This window comes from Pelodiscus sinensis, chromosome 6, assembly GCF_049634645.1.
Source record: "Pelodiscus sinensis isolate JC-2024 chromosome 6, ASM4963464v1, whole genome shotgun sequence".
In the NCBI taxonomy this organism is placed as follows: domain Eukaryota; kingdom Metazoa; phylum Chordata; order Testudines; family Trionychidae; genus Pelodiscus; species Pelodiscus sinensis.
The window spans coordinates 104,180,696-104,201,211 of NC_134716.1; the positions used below are offsets into that span (position 1 = coordinate 104,180,696).

The 20,516-nt window shown below is 39.8% G+C and overlaps 1 protein-coding gene across 1 annotated transcript in view; it reads left to right on the forward strand.

Moving 5' to 3' along the window:
• The window catches only part of RICTOR (RPTOR independent companion of MTOR complex 2), a 143,340-nt gene extending 128,180 nt beyond the window's left edge, over window positions 1-15,160 (forward strand). Inside the window, exons 33-38 of the mRNA XM_006139479.4 lie at window positions 2,200-2,284; window positions 3,822-4,055; window positions 6,025-6,183; window positions 8,002-8,125; window positions 9,647-9,785; window positions 10,369-15,160. Of these exons, the coding sequence (XP_006139541.3) occupies window positions 2,200-2,284; window positions 3,822-4,055; window positions 6,025-6,183; window positions 8,002-8,125; window positions 9,647-9,785; window positions 10,369-10,443 (816 nt within the window). The 3' untranslated portion in view covers window positions 10,444-15,160. The remainder of the gene's footprint in view (window positions 1-2,199; window positions 2,285-3,821; window positions 4,056-6,024; window positions 6,184-8,001; window positions 8,126-9,646; window positions 9,786-10,368) is intronic.
• The last annotated feature ends 5,356 nt before the right edge of the window (window positions 15,161-20,516 follow it).

Consider the following 20,516-nt stretch of genomic DNA (forward strand, 5'->3'; position numbering starts at 1 on the left):
TGGAGCAGGTAATTAAGGAAATCATATGCAAAGACTTGGAAGGTAATAAAGTGATAGGGAATAGCCAGCATGGGTTTGTGAAGAACAAGTCATGCCAAACTAATCTGATAGCTTTCTTTGATAGGATAACGAGCCTTGTGGATAAGGGAGAAGCGGTGGATGTCATATATCTAGACTGTAGTAAGTCATTTGATACGGTCTCACATGATATTCTTATTGATAAACTAGGCAAATATAACTTAGATAGGGCCACGATAAGGTGGGTGCATAATTGGCTGGATAACCGTAGTCAGAGAGTTGTTGTTAACTGTGCTAAATCCTGCTGGAAAGGGATAACAAGTGGAGTTCCGCAAGGGTCTGTTTTGGGACCCGCACTGTTCAATATCTTCATCAATGATGTAGATATTGGGATAGAGAGTACACTTATTAAGTTTGCAGATGATACCAAACTGGGTGGGGTTGCAACATCTTTGGAGGATAGGGACATAATTCAAAATGACCTTAGCAAGTTAGAGAAATGGTCAGAGGTAAACAGGATGAGGTTTAATAAAGAGAAATGCAAAGTGCTCCACTTAGGAAGGAACAATCAGTTCCATACATACAAGATGGGAAGCGACTGTCTAGGAAGGAGCATGGCGGAAAGGGATCTAGGGGTCATAGTGGACCACAAGTTGAATATGAGTCAACAGTGTGATGCTGTGGCAAAAAAAGCAAATATGATTCTAGGTTGTATCAACAGGTGTGTTGTAAGCAAAACTCGTGAAGTCATTCTACCGCTCTACTCTGCACTAGTTAGGCCTCAGCTGGAGTACTGTGTCCAGTTCTGGGCGCCACATTTCAAGAAAGATGTGGAGAAATTGGAAAGGGTACATAGAAGAGCGACAAGAATGATTAAAGGTCTAGAGAACATGACCTATGAAGCCAGGCTTCATGAACTGGGCTTGTTTAATTTGGAAAAAAGAAGATTAAGGGGGGACATGATAGCGGTTTTTAAATATCTAATAGGGTGTCACAAGGAGGAAGGAGAAAATTTGTTCCTCTTGGTTTCTGAGGACAGGACAAGGAGTAATGGGCTAAAAGTGCAGCAGGGGAGGTTTAGATTGGACATTAGGAAAAAATTCCTAACTTTCAGGGTGGTCAAATATTGGAATAAATTGCCAAGGGTGGTGGTGGAATCTCCCTCTCTGGAGATATTTAAGAACAGGTTAGATAGACATCTCTCAGGGATGGTGTAGACAGAGCTTGGTCCTGCCTTGAGGGCGGGGGGCTGGACTCGATGACCTCTTGAGGTCCCTTCCAGTCCTATTATTCTATGATTCTATGCTTTCCTTGCATGTCCCTCATTCTTTACATTTCTGCACATTTTTCTGATCATTTTGCATCATATTCAAACTCACTTATGCTCCTCTTCATGGCTGCAGATACCACTGCCTGTTCCTAGTTCTCCTTTTCCTGTCCTGACTTCTAGCTCAGTACATCTAGCTATTCCTAAGGGAGCATGGAATATCTTCTGATCCTGTTACATGCAGTTTTATTCCTTCTTCAAATTCCTGATTAGGAGTCCTTTTGGTTAGACTTCCAATACAAAATCTGTTATAAAATTTTGTTCCGTTGAATTTATCATATATTAATATATAGCATCTAAAAGTTATGTACACAATAGAGAAAAGAACAAAGAACTAATAAGATATGAAACTACATATAGTATTTTATTTCTTGATCTTCACTATTGTAATTCTCCTTCCGATATTTCTTTTCATCTTCTACCATTAATTGTTTTGCCATATTTAAGGGCTTGTCTATGTGGTGGAAAAAATCTGCAATAGTAGCTGTTAGCATGGAGATGATACTCCACGTTGATTCCCTAAATGGGCACTTTCTGGGCTTGCTGCACACTAACTTCTCTATGTAATCAAGCCCTAACTTATATCTTAAACTACAATGAACATAGATCTGTATTTAAAGCATCTTGGATACTGCAGAAATATTTGTAGGTGCAGCAAATGGTATGGGCAGGTTATTGTGTGCACTTTACATATTAGCTGTAAATGTCAAAAATGTAACTAATTGTGATTATCTTGATTTATAAACTTCAGTTTCCAGCTTTTCATTAAAATAATTTTTCTGTATATTAGCTCAAAGGTCATTTATTAACTTTCTTGAAATCCTTCCGCATAACTTTGATTTAAAATATTTCAGGTTAAAGAGACTCCTTATTTCCAAAAGAAAACCATACCTCCATTTGATGACCGTGGAACTAGAGTCTTTACTGCTGATGTAGGAGGTAATTGTTTTTTTTCTTTTAAATGCTATTTGTTTAATTACTGTGACTTTAGCCTGTTTTTTTTCTTACCCTTCTTGAAAAATGTATTACCTGTTTAGTTTTGGGGACTGAATTTAGATTTTTCAGGACATCAATCCCTTATCAGATATTGCTTGCAAGGTATCCTGGTCTTGCTTGGAAGCAGGAAAGCAAGCGTACATGCAAGATCACAGACCAGGGAAATGAATTAAATCCCAAATGAGAAACAATTGATCATGGATGGTTTAGAGAAAGCAAACTAACTAAATCAGGGCAGACATTTTCTCACCATTGATAGTGTCTTCTCCAATTGTTGCTCATTGTAACCTGGAAGACTGGTTAGATTCCCATTTACCTCTAACTGGTCTTTTTTGCCTGCTTGGTAACCTGAGCTGCTTGCCATAAGCATATTTCAACCACTGCCTCATAGTGTATTCTGATTATATGTGTATTTTCAGGTAGTATTGATCTACTAAGCCATCGGCTTGTGATTTCCTACTAATATAGCATCTCCACCTACTATAGAGGAGCCAAATACCTGCTTCTGTTTTGTATGTTGAATTTATACCAAAATATCATTCTTTTATTTTGAAAGGGATTCAGTATTTATTCTGTATATTTTTTCATTACTAATGTTGAAATAGATTCTTTGTTGACACTGCATATTTTTTCAGTTTGAATGTAGAATTGAATGAATGGATGTGCAGCTTGGACACTCGCTTGTCCGGCACCCTTGGGACCTGACTGATCCTGAACAAGGGGATTTGCTGAACCAGGGGAGGTCCATCCTCTCCTGACGCAGGCTGCCACTGGGATAGGGCTCCAGCCTGCACTTGCTGCTGCTTTAGCCCCCGGGGCTCCCTAGATGCCTCTGGCCTCTCTGCTGCCAGGGCCGGAGCACCATGTCCGTAGCTCTGTAGCCGGAACAGAGCTCTATAGCCTCTTTGCTCCGTGGCTTGGGCTGGACAGAGGCATCTGGCTCTGAACCTAGAGCTGGGGCCAGAGATCCCCAGCCGCTGCTAGCGCTCGAACTCCACGGCCACTCCTGGAGCCAGAACTCCCCTCTGTGCCACCCGTTACCCCTCTTCCTTTCCCCCCCCCCCCACACACACACTGGGGCTCCTGGCTGAGTCACTGGTGCTCCCTACTGTTCTCCTACCCTGCTGTCAGACCTCCCTGTTCCTGGGTTTTGTGGTCTAGGAACATCTGTGGTTGGTGCTGGACCACAGATGTTGCTAGGCCTGGGAGTTCCAGTTTAGGGAAGGCACATCCTGTATTTTAATTTTCCAATATTTTGACTGTCTTGTTCATAAAGAAATTGATGTTGTATGGGATTTAGTGAGATTTATTACAGAACAGAAATCAAAGTTTTAATCCTAATAACTTCTTGGAGACATACAACGTTCTAACTAAAAATGTTTGGTTTTGGTCAGTTTAAAAAGAATTTTAATTAAAAGAATATAATCTTAATTTTCTTCGATGTTCTTGTTTTTTCTGATTTCTAATTGTATGTCTACAGGCCATTCATCTGGGTCTACTGATGTTGTCAGAAGCCCCTTCCAAATGCTTAGACAGCAGATTAGCCTCACAGAGATAATGAACACAAGTCGTTCAGATGCTTCTCAGTTTTTAGAAAACACAGAAGACACTGGGTTACAGGAACACACGGATGATAATTGCCTTTATTGTGTCTGTATCCAGTTACTGGGATACCAGCAAAATAACAGAGTGAACTCTGCATATAGTCATACAGGTTAGTTTGCATTCATTACTGTCTGCTTTTATTCATGCTACATTGGGATTTATAACAATGCTGAATAAAAATAATTATGTACAAGCAGTCCCCGAGTTACGCGGATCTGACTTATGTCGGATCCGCACTTACGAACGGGGCTTTCTCACCCCGGAGTTCGCAGGCAGCGGGACCGCCCAGAGCGCAGCGGTCCCGCCACCTCGACCTCCGGGGCGAGAAAAGCTGCTCCGGGTGCCCCTGGTCTGCTGGGGACCGTCTCCAGCAGACCAGGGACACCTGGAGCAAAGCCGGGGAGGCGGAGGGGTCCCGTGCCTCTGAGGCTTTGCTCTGGCAAAGCCGGGGAGGCGCGGGACTCTGCCGCCGCTGCGGCTTTGCTCCCGGTGTCCCTGGTCTGCTGGAGACGGTCCCCAGCAGACCAGAGGCACTGGGAGCAAAGCCGCAGTGGCGGCGGGGTCCCGCGCCTCTGAGGCTTTGCTGTGGCAAAGCCTCAGAGGCGCGGGACCCCTCCGCCTCCCCTGCTTTGCTCCGGGTGTCCCTGGTCTGCTGGAGACAGAGCCAGAGCAAAGCCTCAGAGGCGCGGCACCCCGCCGCCGCTGCGGCTTTGCTCCCTGTGTCCCTGGTCTGCTGGGAGGGGGGGGTGCAGCTAGTGTCCCCCTCCCCCCCCCCCCCCTCTAGCAGACCAGGCTTTTGTTGTGGACCCTGGGGTAGAGCAGCTGGGGTGCTGCCGGGGTTGGTCCTGCAGGGACCTACCTGGCAGCCCAGCTTTTCTGTCCCAGGCTCGAGATTCAGCCGCTGTTGAAACTGATCAGTGGCTGATTCCAGGAAGCTGGGGGCAAAGCAATTCTGCCTCCAGCTTCCTGTAGTCAGCCCCTGGTCAGTTTCAGCAGCAGCGGCTGAATCTGGAGCCAGTTCCGACTTACACAAATTCAGCTTAAGAACAAACCTATAGTCCCTATTTTGTACGTAACCCGGGGACTGCCTGTAGTCTGTTGTGAAGATGAACAAAATGATGCATCCTTTTTAATGGCTCATCTGTCTTTGTAGAGGTTCGTTTTAGTACTATCTTATGCAATCAACAATGATATTTCTGGACTGTAATTTCCCAATTTTCTATTACTTCTGTTGGTGTTGATGTAACTGTGTGCATACATACCTTTTCCAATTTTTAAAAAAAAGTTCACCAAAGAAGACAATTATTTAAACTGTGAAAATTTGAAACCTAATTCAAGGCTGCACATAAATCAGTATGCAGAAAACTGAGACCCACTTCCAAACCAACTGCAAAAAAACAACCTTTTTTTTTCCTGCCACACAATATGTATATTAAAGTGAAAATAATCAGACCTTGCTTGGAGAGTCTCTGAAAAGAGATGCAGTGAACAGAAGGGTATTTTGTTTTCTTTCTTCTCTGATTACTTCTGGTTTGGAGTAGAATAGGAACATAAGAATGGCCATATTGGGTCAGACCAAAGTCCATCTTAGCCCAGTATCCTCTCTTCCAACAGTGGCCAATGCCAGATGCCCCAGGAGGGAATGAATAGAATAGGTCATCGTCAACTGGCGCCACCCGTATTGCCCATTCCCAGCTTCTGACAAACAGAGGCTAGGGGACACCATTTCTGCCCATCCTGGCTAATAGCCATTAGTGGGCCTATCCTCCGTGAATTTCTAGAGAAGAGAAGCAAAAGTGATTTATTTTCATTTCAGCAAATTCTGATGCTCAGACATATAGATGCTCTAAGAAAAATGTCAGATAGCTTCAGAAGTGTTGGGTACATTTTAGCCCATTGTTCAACATCTGTTTTAAAAAGATTGTATCAAATTGTATCAGATTGTTTGCTGGCAATTACCTTTGCTGATGCATCAACATCTTGTAGACTAAACATTGCAATTTGTCGTCTTCTCTCTTCAGATGCATTCTTGTATGTTCTCAATTTTTTTACTGAAATAGATCATATTTATTTTTCAGACTTTCCTGACATTCCATATTCTGATTGGTGTGGGCAGACCATACATAATCACTTAGATGTGGTTTCTCATTCCTCTAAGTTTTCTGGGATTTCAGGATGTAGTGATGCCGTATCCCATGGTTCAGCTAGTAGTACCAAGAGTACAGATCTTGTACTAGGTAAGCATGAAACTTTGCCAGTATTAGGAAAGTATTAATTTAATGTTAATGTATTTTATTTCATATACTTAAATATTGCAAAAGATAGTTTTGTTTTCATATACTGTAATAGAGCAGCAGTGTTTTTTTATACATAATTTAGGTGCTTCTCTGTCATTATCAGAAAAGAAGCATGAATAGGCCACCAAAACTGTCTGTCAGGAAAGCAGAATTTTATTCTTGGCTCTACCATTTACTCATTGTGGCCTTTTGGCAAGCTAGTTAAACTTCTCTGTGCCTCAATTTAAATCAGATTTAATCATCTTATTTTTCCAGCCTTGTGTTAGTAGACTGAAAATTCTCTTCACAATTTTATATATAACTCTTTAAAACATTCTATTCCATATTTTGGAACTTTATAATAGGTTTGAGGACTATATTTAAACAGTTATAAACTGATAAATGGTGAGCTTTTCTATCATTTGCATTTCCTTTAAAATATTAGGAAAACATTTATTCTTTCAATGTAATCATTACTTTACGGAAAGGTAGAAAGAACATTGCTATTCCAAACAAATTTAAAGGCAGATTTCCCACCCAATTCTGAACAAAAGTGAAGTGGCAGGTATCATTTTTAGAGTGGTTCACAATCATGAATGCCAACCTCAGGGCAAATTGTCAAGCACCAGAACAGAGACCCCAAAATAGTTGTGTATTCTGTAATTGAAATTCACCAACCCAGTAACAAATGAGAACTCATAGAGTCATGGACAGTCTGCGGAGATAGGGGTGGGGAAGGCAAGCACCCACCCTCAGCTCTGCCCCTTTGGCTGAGGCCCTGCCACCCACCACCACAGGGAGGGGAGGAAGGGCAGATGGACATACGTGTCACCAGCCTCTCCAGAGCATGGGGAAGGCATGTGTCCCCAGCCTCCCCAGATCCCGGAGCAAAGGAAGGGTGCATGTCCCCAGCCTTCCTGGCCCCTGGAGCGCGAGGAGGCCATATGTCCCTGGTCCTTGTAGCACAAGGAGGGCACATGTCCCCAACCTCCCCGTCTCAAGAGCATGGGGAGGGAGAAGGGTGCATGGATTCAGCCGCCTGAGCACGGGGAGTGCAGGTGCTGGGGGCAACTATGCTCCTTCCCCAGAATGCCTACAGCAGATGTTCTGAGGGTTGAGTGTCGGCGAGGCCAGGCTGCAGGTTTGGGAAGATAATCCCTGCCCATGCCTAGAGTCACATAGTCCACTTGTGCATTCCTGTCTATTTTGCCTCCCCACCAAGCCAGATTTAGTAATAGCTGGTTGCTGTGCACCAGTGGTTACAGATTACTTCCAGTCCAAAGATACCAGTCATTTACCCCAGATCAATTATATAAGGTATTTAAGTTTTTCATAAAGACTAAATGTTTTGTTAAGTCCAATACCCATTTTATTCCTACTAACAGAGAGATGTAACAGACTGGCTATGAATTTCAGAGCTTGGTAAGAGCTGGTACCTGGTCTGCCAGTGTCACAGCAGGAACTGAAATGTAGTTGAATGTTGTGCCTTTAAGACATTGTTGTTGTAAAAAATACTACACAGTATTTACTAGTGTACTTAGGAAGCTGTAGACTAACTAGTTAAAACTAAATTACTATTTTGTTTAAATATACTTTGTTCATTTATTTTATCATGGTGTTGTTTTTGCATTTTGTAGCTTGTGTGTGTTTTTGTTAATTCACAAAACGCAGCAACTTTTGTGAATTAGGAAGGCCCAGACATAAAGTACATAACATTCTCATTTCACACAATGAAAGTGTCCTGATTGAAATTCATATGGTGGAATTTATTTTCTTAAGGAGTAAAGTCAATCCCAGATGATACACCAGTGTGCCGAATACTGCTGCGAAAAGAAGTCTTACGCTTAGTAATCAATTTGAGTAGTTCAGTAGGAACAAAAGGTCATGAAACTGGACTCCTAACGTAAGTAAACTATCTGAGGGGTAGCTGTGTTAGTCTGTAACTTTCAAAACGATGTGTAGTCCTATGGCACCTTAGAGACTAACAACAAATATAGAGAGAATCATGAGCTTTCGTGGGTAAAACCCACTTCATCAGATGACTTGACCTTCAAACTGTAGTTTTACCTACATTCAGTGTAGTTATCTTGTAAAATCATAATTGTAATACCTTTTTCATATTTTTCTCCTGGCTTTATAAAACATCAAAACTGATTTCATCCTGAGGCCGTAGAGTTGGGTTGGCATAATATCTCAATTAAGCGTTCAATTAGGGCTCAGTTTTGGCTTTATTGAAATAAGCATTGTACACATTTGTTTAGATACAGTTTTATAGGAACTCTACTCATGCTTTTGCATACTAGTGGGAGTTAAGGACAGATGGAAGGATGGCAGACTTTAATGATTTGCCATTTATTATTAAACCTTCAATTAATCTTTGTTTTCTCATTTTTTTCATAATCATCCTTTAATAGTGAAATGCAGTCATTGTGTATATTTTTTAAAAGTTTGAGTGTTTAAAGTCCTTATTGTATGAATTTTCTTAATGCTTCCCTACTTTCAATGAGTGCCTGTTTTTAATTATATACCGTTCTGTATGTTTTAGGGATGTTAAGAAGCAGGTATTTCACTAATCCTGTAGTCGATACAATTTTTATTGACAACACGGTTAGTCGATTAGGGAAGGCACTCAGTCCCAGCTCCTGGATGCCTGCCCACCTGGCTCTTACTACATTTAAAATGTAGAGCCATAGCAGGGGTTGCTCAGTCCTGGCTCGCATTGAGTCCAGCAGCTCCTGTCCACAGAGGTGCTTGCGACAGCCTCCCCTGCCCTTCCTCCTGCCCCCAATAGAGGCAGCAGCACAGTGGGGGAGGGGGAGTAGGCAGTACCGTGGAGACAGTGCTGGGGGGAACTGGCTTTTAAACTAGCTCCCCCCAACACCAGCTTCTGCTTCTCCCCTCCCCCCACTGCCTCAGGGAGGAGGGGGAGGGGGATAGAAATGCAAGTAATCAACTCAAAATAACCAATAAACTAGGTTTATCGGTTGGATGACTACTCAGTGACATGCTTATATCTTTAGTTTGGTTATAAACTACTATGCTGTGCTGTTGGTTCACTGTAAAATAAAATCTAGCCAGAGGACTTGAATGGTGCTTTCAATTTGAGATTTTTATTTGTATGCTTGTATAGAACTTAATTTAATTTTCTCTGGTTGGATACAAAATATTAGCTAATGTAACATGTTGAGAAGTGCTTGTGCCCAAAGAGTATAATAATCCATGTAGACCATTGGATTAGATGCTTCTCTTCTTACATGTGTTGATTGTTTTACCATGTCAAATTCAAAATGCTCAACTTTTGTCACTGGAAAGATAAGTTTTGTTAACCGTTATGACCAACATTTAGCGGAATAGTTTAAAAAAAAAATTATCCTGGATACATGTGAGATTGTATTAAAATTGATTTCTTTTCCTAAATAATTAGCATTAAAGAGAAATTCCCACAAGCATTTGATGACATATGCCTTTACTCTGAGGTGTCCTACTTGCTAGCACACTGCACGTTTCGACTACCATCTCGAAGGTTCATTCAAGAGCTATTTCAAGATGTACAATTTTTACAAGTAAGTAGAAGATTTTTGTCATGATACTTGGGCAGGTTGCCCCTTCTGAGACCCTTTTGTCATCCCCTTTGTGTAATCTTTTCAAGTGATGGATCCATGACCACTTTTCATGGGGCAGGACCTTGTGATCCAGTTATTATGTGATTGGGTCTGCATGTTAAATCCCCTGTTTTCCAACCATGATACCTAGCAAGTTCCAGTAGTCTTGGCAAGTGTTTCCTGACCACTGAGTATGCAGTTACTCAGGATTAGTTTCTTCAAAACAAGGTATGATTTACACGCCAGAAGGTACAAAGCAGTTAGAGAGATGGATTTAAATATCCATATGTCTTACCTATGTTTAGCATTCCCTCCATGGTAAGTAACACATCATGAGTAACACACAGAGACATGCATAATATTTATTTAAAAAGTACAGATATTTCCCAGTTCTCCATACTATTAACTTCAAAAAGTGCATCAACTTGATTCAGGTTTCATTTTGCTCTAGCTAAAGTGAACATTCTTGCAATTTTTGTTGTTATATATGTTATGTTCCTAGTAGAAACTTGTAAGTTAATACTGCATCCTCTTTGGCCCTTAGATGCATGAAGAAGCAGAGGCTGTTCTAGCAACACCACCAAAACAACCAGTAATTGATACATCAGCTGAATCCTGACCTCTTTTTTGTACAGTGCTTTATATGTGGACTTGCTGAAAGCTTCAGACAACTTCTGATTGACTTGACAGCAAAGATAGGAGCATCATCTCCTAGACAGTTCCAGAAATTACTGGTACATGAAGAGTAAACTGAAGACTTTTCTCAAAAAAAAATCACTGCCCCAGCCCTCTGAGCCCTGGGGAATTGTTACTCATTACCATAGTTTTAATAATAGTAATTACCAATATATGCAAGAAACAAGCACTGAACACCTGCACAGGTTTTCATTTAATTTTTAATATGACAGTTAAACAATATACAAGAGTATGCAGAGACCTCTTTTAAGTGGTTGACTTCAAATTCTGTTCCAGATAAGGTCAACTATGCCTTGCTTATCAACAGCTGGACGCCAGGAGTAAGGGTACATGAGAGTAGATCCCATTGCCAACAGTGGGGCTACTATAACCATGGACGCCAAGGGACTAAAGTTGGCCTTTCTTTGTTAGTTTTCTTAACATTTGTAACACTAATTGGAGAGGTCAGAACCTCAGAAAGAAAAGCCTCTACAAATCTGGGGTTTTCTTCTAAGTTATTTTAATGTTACTATAGTTGCAAGAGTTCTTATTTTATTACCAGTCTCTTCAGTTTTGTGGCAATTACATATGTCATGTTGTGTAAATTGGTTAAGGATTTTCACTACAGTTTCTGATTTAAAAAATAACATTCTTTTCGTAAATTGACTGAAATTTGATGGTTTTCCCTGTACGTTATGCATGTGGTGGTTGGAATTTCTGTATTCATGCTCATATATTGTGAACATTGGTCTTATTCTCAAATGAAAATTTATGGGGTGAATACTATATCAGCTAACCTAGTAAACATTTGATTATTGCTGCTTTTTTAGAAAAAGACATACTAGTAGGTAATTTCCACATTCCATAAGAAACATTTTTCTAAAACAAATGTTTCCTTTAATTTTCATATGCCTGATTGATCACTGGATAATGCTCATAATTGTAGTGAAAAGCCTTAACTTCCACATTTTGAAACAGCAGTACTTTAATTTTATATTGGTGTTCTTTAGATCTTTTGCACAATTTACTTGATACAATGACCGATAATGGGTACAATAACTGCCTTCATCATGTTATTAGTGAGGTTGATAAATTAAGTGCAACCTAAAAAAACCTTTTATTTATGTAAAGAAATTTGAAAGCCTTTACAAGAATTAAATACAAATATATGCAAATGTATATGTATAGTAGCACGGCCACCTTCATTAGAAAGCCTGTTATGAAAAGGATTACCCTTTGGTTTTGATATGTGAATTATTCAGCTGGGCTGTATTAGGTAGAATACCTTTTTAACCCATTCACTTTTACCTTTTTATAATTAAAGGGTCAGATTAGGTAGTTTAGATTATGATAGATTAAATTTATCCCCAAATTGCATAATCCTCATGTTACCTTATTAACTAATTTGCTATTGGAGATTGCCGTAGATAGCCTTGTGAGCTAATAACAAAAAAAATAGTTCATAATGAAATTCATTATATGTTTGATTATATTGGAAATTTTATTTTTGGAGACAAAGCAATTTCATCTTGTTGCCTAACATTATTTTGTAGAATTCATTTCACTGAGTTATGCCAAAACCTAACAAAGTAATTGCAGGGCTACAAACTGCTTCTCTCACAGTAAAAGTCAGTTTCCTGAGTTTTTCATCTTTTTCATGAGATCTCATTGAGGGAAATAGTGGAAGGAAACCACTTTAATTTTTACCACCAATAACAGTACAATGTGTGTCTGAAATATATTCAGTAACTTTGAAAATGTTACCCAACAGTAGTTATTTGGACTTCGGGTCTTAACAAATACACGTTTCTGTAAAACCAAAATAACCACAATATAAAAAATAGTGATTATAAACTCCAAAGCAAATAATGTAGTATTCCTACCAAAAATGGGATTAGCATATTTTATACAGTAGTTTCAAACACTACCTCAGTTAGGATAGAGTATGAAATCTTTGCTTTAATAACTCTAGATGGGGTTAAATCAAATAACTCTGTTTATTTTTCTGCAGTTAAGACAATGTGAACCATTTATCTACTTTTATTTAAAAAAAACAAAATGTCACCGTTTTTATCTACAGTATAGAAAGGACATTAGAAAAGTCTCCAAATAAACACAAAATAAGCAAATTTCAATATACTTTTAAAAATTAATATTACTCTGTTAACTCGTCTGTTCTGGAACTCTGACCTTGAGTATTTAAGTACTCTTATTATGTGGGGAATGATTAGATCAAGAAATTAATGTATTAAAAATATTGCTGAAAACTTAAGGGGTGATCTCAATGGAAGCAGAAGATTAATTTTTCAAGTATCTTTATCAATGTTAGTAGACTTCAATAAAATAGGCATAACAGATGTAATGTCAGTACTGTAAGCTTCATGGATATGGCATTTCTAGAATTATGTTTAGTTCACACTAATTTTTAATGTTAATTAACAAATGAAGGGGTACTGTATGATTTGGAGGAATTTGTAACATTTGCATTAGTTATAAGCTGTGAATTTTGAATTTGAGTGAATTTTCAAAGTATTCTTTTGCAAAGTTCCTAATTGAAGAGCATTTATTTTGCTCATTTAATATCATTTAGGTGTATTTATATAAAGAGAAAAATAATAGTAAAATGCAGATTATTTTAAACCTAAGTGAAAATCCTTCTGCTTAATTCCCCCCCCCCCAATTTTAGAAGGGGACATGAGAAGCTGACAGACTCTGCCCACTCTATATCTTTTCAAACGTAAATATTTGTAATGCTATTGAACACCTGCTAAACCCTGTAGCATTGTTACATTATTTGCATTCTAGGTATACTCACAAGAGTTGCAGTTGCTCTGACAAAGAGAACTCATTAATGAATAAATATTACAATAAGGTCAGAATTTTCAGAGGAGGGTCCCAGAAATTAAACACTTAACGCCATATTTAGGCATCTAGATTAGAGATCCAATTTTCAGAAGTATTGAGCACTCATAGCTTTCTAACTTCAAGGGGAGTTGCAGTTGTTCATCAGTTACCTATCCCTAGTTGTGCACATTCAGTAATTTTGACCATTGGGCATATAATATGCAAGAAACAGAATAGTGATCATCAAAGAGTTTCACTGTTTAACTTGACCTTACCTACAGATGTCTTCTGTTTTTTCATGACACACTAAAATGTATAAGTATTCAATAGTTTACAACATAAAAGTTTACTTGTCTAGAGATTTTTGGCATTAGGCGTGACTTGGGGGATTGAGTTGAAACTTTCGGAAATAAGTTGCATTCATGTATATCTTAAAGTGTGTATCAGGCAGCAGTGAAAAACCATTTGTATATTTTATCATTATTCTTAGAAACATATGCAGTGATCTTGAATGTGAATCTAATTTGTGGTGAGGAGTTAAACAAAAACAACTGCTATGATGGCAGTATAAAGAAGAGAAATGATTATTCTAGAGAGAGTTCTAAAACATTTAGATAATGAATAATGTGTAAGGATAGGTGAAATTTTCAGATGCTTCCATTTGAATCTGCACTGTAATCCACAGTTGCTTTTCTAGATTTGGGCAAATTTATGTAACATTGCAAAGTGAATGTATGCTCATGACCGGGACACTTTCTTCATGGAAGAAGTTTAGATTAAGTTTGGAAGCGTTTCTGGTAGCCCTCTACCCATATCCTTGCTGTCCTTACACAGAAGGTTCTAACAAGTTGTGGTTCACTATGGAGACTGCTGAAAAGGTTCTGTAATATTTTGCAGTTACATTCACTTTATACTATTCTGTGCTTATTTAAAGTAATACCCTAAATTTATGAAAGACCTTTGTGGAATGTGTTAGAAAGCTTGTTAGAATTTTCCCCTTGGTAGGGAGTGAAAAAGGTGAGTTTTCATTTTGTTTGTTAGCTCCATGTTCTGGTGTCCTAGATATCTTTGTTCACAACAGATTTTTATGTTCATTAAAGAATGTGGATTTTCTTTGGACTATTTTTGTAAAATAAGTGGATAGCAATGCCACAGCATGCAGAAATTGCACATTTTGCTTGACTTGCTTTGTAAAATACACTATTTAATTTGAGAAATGTAATTTATGCCAAAAAAAAGTGTAACTTGCCATTTTGCCACTGAATAGGTTGTTTTAGCACAAAATGCAATGTCTTAGGGGGAAAAGGCAGACATTTTGTAGATGTAATTGAAAAGTTCCAATATTGGCTGTCAGTATCCCTAAAACTGCATTATAAGAAATGATGTAAAATAGTCTTTCTGAAGAGGGAAGGGATTGTTAAAATCTCAAGATTTATTCTCCCTGCCCTATGTGGTTTCTTTACTTTTTCATTGTTATTATTATTATTATTATTGTTTAGTAATACGCTGCTACATATTTGGAGGTTCTAGTGTTTGTAGGTCACTGAACAGACATTGAAATCTGATTTATATTGTATACCTGTAACATAGAAAGAAAAAGTATTTATATATTTTCTGTAAGAATATTTCATTGAGCTGTGTATAATTTAAACAGAGGCTTGTTTCAAAATGGCTTTGCCCGCCTTGATCTTTTTTGTGTGATTTTTTTTTGTTTGTTTTTTGTATAGTGTGTACAGTTCATGTCCATGGGCATTAAAAGCCTCCTGAAGTATAATCTTATCAAAGGGATGCATTGTTAATAAAATGCTTAAACTACTTACATTTGTTCTGGTGTCTTAACTATCTCTATGCTGTAGAAATGAGTTGGTTATATATCATGTATTTGAGTTACTAAATATAATTAGATCCAACTTACATTTTTCAAATGAAAATTTGTCAGAAATATTCATTTGAGGAAAAATTTCCATTTCCCAAAAAATTCCAAATCCCCAATCTATTTTTATAAATTGTTAATGAGCTTTATTTTTATCACTTAAATTAAAATTTTCATGAATAATTTTGAATTTTAAAAAATCTAAACAGTTTCAATATATGATTTTTATTTTATTCATGAAGGTTTTTCCTCTAGAAAGCAATTCAAATTATTTAAAAAATCAAATTTGAAAGTTTCTTATTTTGGAAATGAATGATGATATGTCAATGCTATAAAAGCAAAAAATTCCCTTTTGAAAACTAAAAAAAAAAATTGAGCAATTGTTTTATTTTTTTTATTTTTGACTAGTTCTTAAAATAATTCATAAAGAAACGTTTCCTCAATCTATAGCCAATCTAGTGACAAAGGACTCAGCAGGATATACTATACAGTGTTCCCACTCTATTCTTTGACTAATATGTCATTAGAAAATAACATAAAAATGATTATCCTTGCTTGCATATATGCTTGCTAATACTTGACTGTTTTCATATTGTATATTATTTTGAAGCACAATTAATATATGTGATGTGGCTGCCACTGGTTTAAACTAATGGGTGGGTTCTCTTCATTTCTCATGTAAGTGATAGTCAATCTTGACATAGGATTTTTAAGCCTAATTCTTCCTTCTCTTGGCAAATAATCAAGCTTTCCCATTTGTTCTGCAGCCCAGCGTCTCCACGGTTCTTGACATCTAGGCTTCTGTTCTTTCTCTGCTGATGATGGAGCTAGATCAGAGTTTTGGAGTTTTGTTCTCTGGTCATGCCCCCTCAATTCCTGCTTGTTTTTAGTTTTTCTACCATGGGGACATGGTGATTTCCTTCTCAGCCCCTCCTCCTCCCAGGCCTTTTTTTTTTTTTTTTTTTGCTATGTGTTAGAACTCCTGAAACCTGCAGTTGCAGTGCCTCCCTGCTTGCTTCTCAGCATACCCAAGTATAGATTAGTAGCCTAAAAAGCATCAAGTGCAATCCATACAGTACTCCATTTGTGAGACTTCCCTCTGTGGCTCAGCAGTGAGTTGTAACCAACCTGCATTCAGTCTTCTGTACATAAGTCTATTAGGACCTAGGACTTGGAGCTGGACAGGCTTCTGGAATGGAAGGCAAATTTTGTAGAGTCCCTCCTCCTTCCCTCTTTTTCCTGACTCACCCATCATCCCCCACCAAGTCCATGGCCATGAGCATACTGCATATGAAGCAGGGCTCAAAAGTACTTCTCAATTTTGCCAGGACAGTCCTAAGAGCTTTTTCTGTTACACATCCCTGGGGGAGTGGGACCCAGCAAGGGAGGGCTCAGGAGGAGGTATTCTGAGTTCAGGCACTCAGCAAAGTTAACTGCAAAATTCATTATCAAAGCTGCAACAGAATTCTTACACTTACTAGGGAAGCTGAAAAAAAAATTAAAGGAAACAAAGGAGAAGAAAGTGTGAAAAGCTCTAGGTGGCATGCCTCCTTTTCCTTCTCCACGGAGAATGGTGAATTATCAGGCTATGACCCTGATGAGGAGTCTCCCCTCACCCTGAGAAATTCAAGGCCATATGCCAACAAGGTTATATTTGCTATTCGGATTCACAGGATCCAGAGTCATAGAAACCCTGCTCCTTGGAAGAAGTTAGACCAAGTATTGGCAGACAATGCTACAAAATCTGAACAGGTTCTCCTGATGCCATACTATGTCTTGAGAGAGCAGAGACCTATTTTCAGATGGAAGTATTCCTTTTGGCCTTCATCCTCACAAAAATGCCAGCAGAGAGACAACAGGTTTTCCGGAATTAGCTGTGGAGCCTTGGCTTGAGAAAAGAACCAAATTTTGAGAGAATTCTGCACTCCCAAAGCCTTTATATGACAAAAACTTCATAGGTTTCCACCAGGAGCTGAAGCCTAGGGGCAGGATCTCCCATTTCTGGGGGAAATAGATCAGTGAGTCAGGAATACTCTTTTGAGTTACAGGCTCCATCCTATCTGTTTTTCATTCAGCTTCTTCCCCCCATCCCAAATGATCCTTTACTACAAGTTCTAATCCCAACAAAAGTTCTCATGTCCTCAATGTGGGAATAATAGAGACCAATCCCTCAGAAGAAAGAATCTCAATGTTCTTTATCATTCAGAAATGTATGGGGGAATCCAGTTGATTCTACATCCCCAGAGTGCCTTCAAGACTTCATCTTAAACTTCCCAGAATGCATGAAAGATCCAAGTAAGGATTTAGCACAAATGATTAACTCCTTAAATTGATGGTGAGCCTAGGGCAGTGTCCACTAGGGAAAGCACATATGCCCCCCAGACCTTCTCATCCTGATAACCAATGCCAGTCTGGAGGGCTGGGAAGCACATCTTGCATCCCAAACAGCTCGAGGCATCTATAGCATGGAGGAAAGGACCCACAGCATATACCTCATATAACAATATGGTCAAGCAGGAGCTTAACTAGGTATAGTCTAGCCTAGAGTGAAACCACTTCCTGATTCAGTCAGACAACATGACAGCAGTTGCATATGTGAACAATTACAGAGAAACAAGCTCAGGGCTACCTGCCAGGGCAATGGAAATCATATAATGGGCAAAGCACTCTCTCCTCTCCCTCAAGGCAGTCCACACAAAGCGACACTTGAAACCAGAAGGTGAACTGGTTCTATAGGCTCAAGATGAACAATTCTGAATTGCACTTGTATCAGGAAGTCTGAGAGTTAATTGTTTAGTCTTTCAATTTGCCCTCAACTGATCTATTCACAAACCACATGAATGTGATGGGACCAAAATACTTCACCAGAGAAATGGACCCCAGATCCATGGGGCTAGGTACCTTAGCCCACAGAAGCTCCTTTTTGCATTTCTGTGCTTCTTGGTATTACTGAAGGTGGTCCAGAAAATGAAGAACATGTGACCATAACATTGGTAACCCTATATTGGCCAAAAAGAGCATGGCTTTTGAACTGGAGCTGAAATTAGGACTGCTGTTAGTTTCCAAAGGGACAGTGCATCCTCTCACATCCTCTGCTTCATCCAGACTCAAGCTGGCTGCATCTAACAGCCTTCCTATTTGAAAGAGAAGTACTAATACTGCTGAATTTATCATCCAAAGTAATCAGAAAATATATTTCATCTAGAAGAATATCAGCCTTGAAAGCATACTCTGCCTGGATCAAGTTTCGCAGAACATGAAGCAGATGTTAGACATTCAGGAAATCTTCAATTTCTCCAAGAAGGTATTGACAAAGTTCTCTAACTCACCACTGTTACATGTGAGGTGTCTGCCCTTATTAGCATGATGTTTGCAGAGTCCATGAGTTTTCTGGCATAGAACCATCAGGTAGCTAGATACTGAAAGTCCTAATAAACTATCCCTTTGAATCACTGATGTCAGTGTCAACACCTTACATATCCATCAAAACTTCTGATACTCCTCATGGCTGCCAGAGGAGTGTCAGGGCTGGTGGGACTCTCTATGCAGGAGCCTTTCATGAAGACTAGCTGGTGCTTCAAACTCTGGAACCAATTTCATGGGTGCTCTGGGACTTGACCACTCACAGGAGAAAAAAGTAGATGCTCCACATCCACTGGCAGCCCTGCCAGTCAGCTCCTTCCCTTTCCTCTCCAAAGTACCTCCAGCCTTCTATCATCATTTATTCATTGATGTGGAGGAGGGGGAGAAATGGAGGCAGAGGTGTTCAGGAGAGGGAAGAGCAGGGCAAGAAGGGGTGGGAAGTTTGGTGGGAAAGCATGGAGTGGAGGTAAGGGCTTGGTCGGGCAGAGCAGGATACAAGCATCCCTTGTAAATTCACAAAGTAGGTGCCGCTGTCAGAGGGAAACTCTTCTTCTCACATTCCCTCAGAGGTGGTTCTGTCTTCATTTTGTCCAGTACCACAGTATCCCAAGGAGGAAAGATTACACACCTTAGATGTCAGAAGGACTTTATAAATTTAATTCAAGCATAGAGTCCATAAGGAGATGAGGTGCTCATAATATCCTTCTGAAATGCCAACCACTTATCATTCCAGGACTAAAGAGATGCTGTCTGAGGCCCCAGGATACCCAGAAAGGAAACTTCCAGAATTGACCAAACTAAAGAGATTGAGCTAGAGACAGGGATGTATAGTTGCTTTTTGAGTCCCTTCATCCAGGAGCAATAGTCCAGAGGCCTTCATTGCCTCATTTTTCTCACAAGATTCTTTCATCTCCTGATGAATCTTGTCCAGCATGCTTGCCTGCTCCACTCTCTGAAGGGACAAATAGAAGCTCAGCCTTCATTCTTTTTGCCTCTTGCATGAGAGCTTCTCAGAGGGCAAATGAGAATTGGATCCAAAATGGAGCATTTCCCCTTCTGTGACAGGGTGTACTTACCCACACCAGCTCTGAAAGAGTTAAATCTGCTTTGCAAGTGGAGGAAGCCCTGCCCCTCTGAGGCTTCAGGCAGCATATAAAAGATAGCAGCCCAGCTCAGACTTGGCAGGCTGCTCTCTCCAGGAAGCTGCTACCGCGGTGTCCTGGTGGCAGAACGACACACAGAGTTCTAGGCGGACTCCTGACAAGCCTGGTGAAGACTGCTCTGGCCAGGGCTAGGCCAACTAAGGATCCCACAGACTAGGGGGAAGCGTGAAACTTTGTTGAGGGAGGAAGCAGTCAGGAGGACTTAGGTTCTTCCTGTTCACTTCCCAGAGATGACTATCAGCATGTTTCAGGATCCCCACTGATTCAGTGGTGAGCATCCCCATCACTGCCTGGGCCCTGGGCTTAGGACTCTCCCAAGTCCGCCTCCCTTTGGCACAATACCATCCTAATGGAGTTCCCCACTTCCCCAGTGGGCCAATAGGTCACACAATCCCACAGAGGAGAGCTATTTTGACTCACACCATTATGCCACATACTCCTATGAGGTCTGCTTAATGACTCCGGCCATTGGGCTACATTGCTCTGAGCAGAAGACTACTTAATGATTTTGTCCATTTAGTCACACAGCCCTGCGTGGAAGGACTGTTTATTGACCCCAGCCATTAGGCCATACTGCCATGTTTGGTAGGGCTGCAAGCATAGAACCTCGCAAACTGATGGACGGTTCTTTTCCCCTTCTCCTCCTCATGTGTACCTACCCACGACAACTTCCCTTATATCAGGAGCCTCATATTGAAAGAAATGGGACTCCTTGGTCTCTAATCTGATAAAGATTTCCCATCTTAATAAAAAAAAAGAAAAATTCTTGAGAGA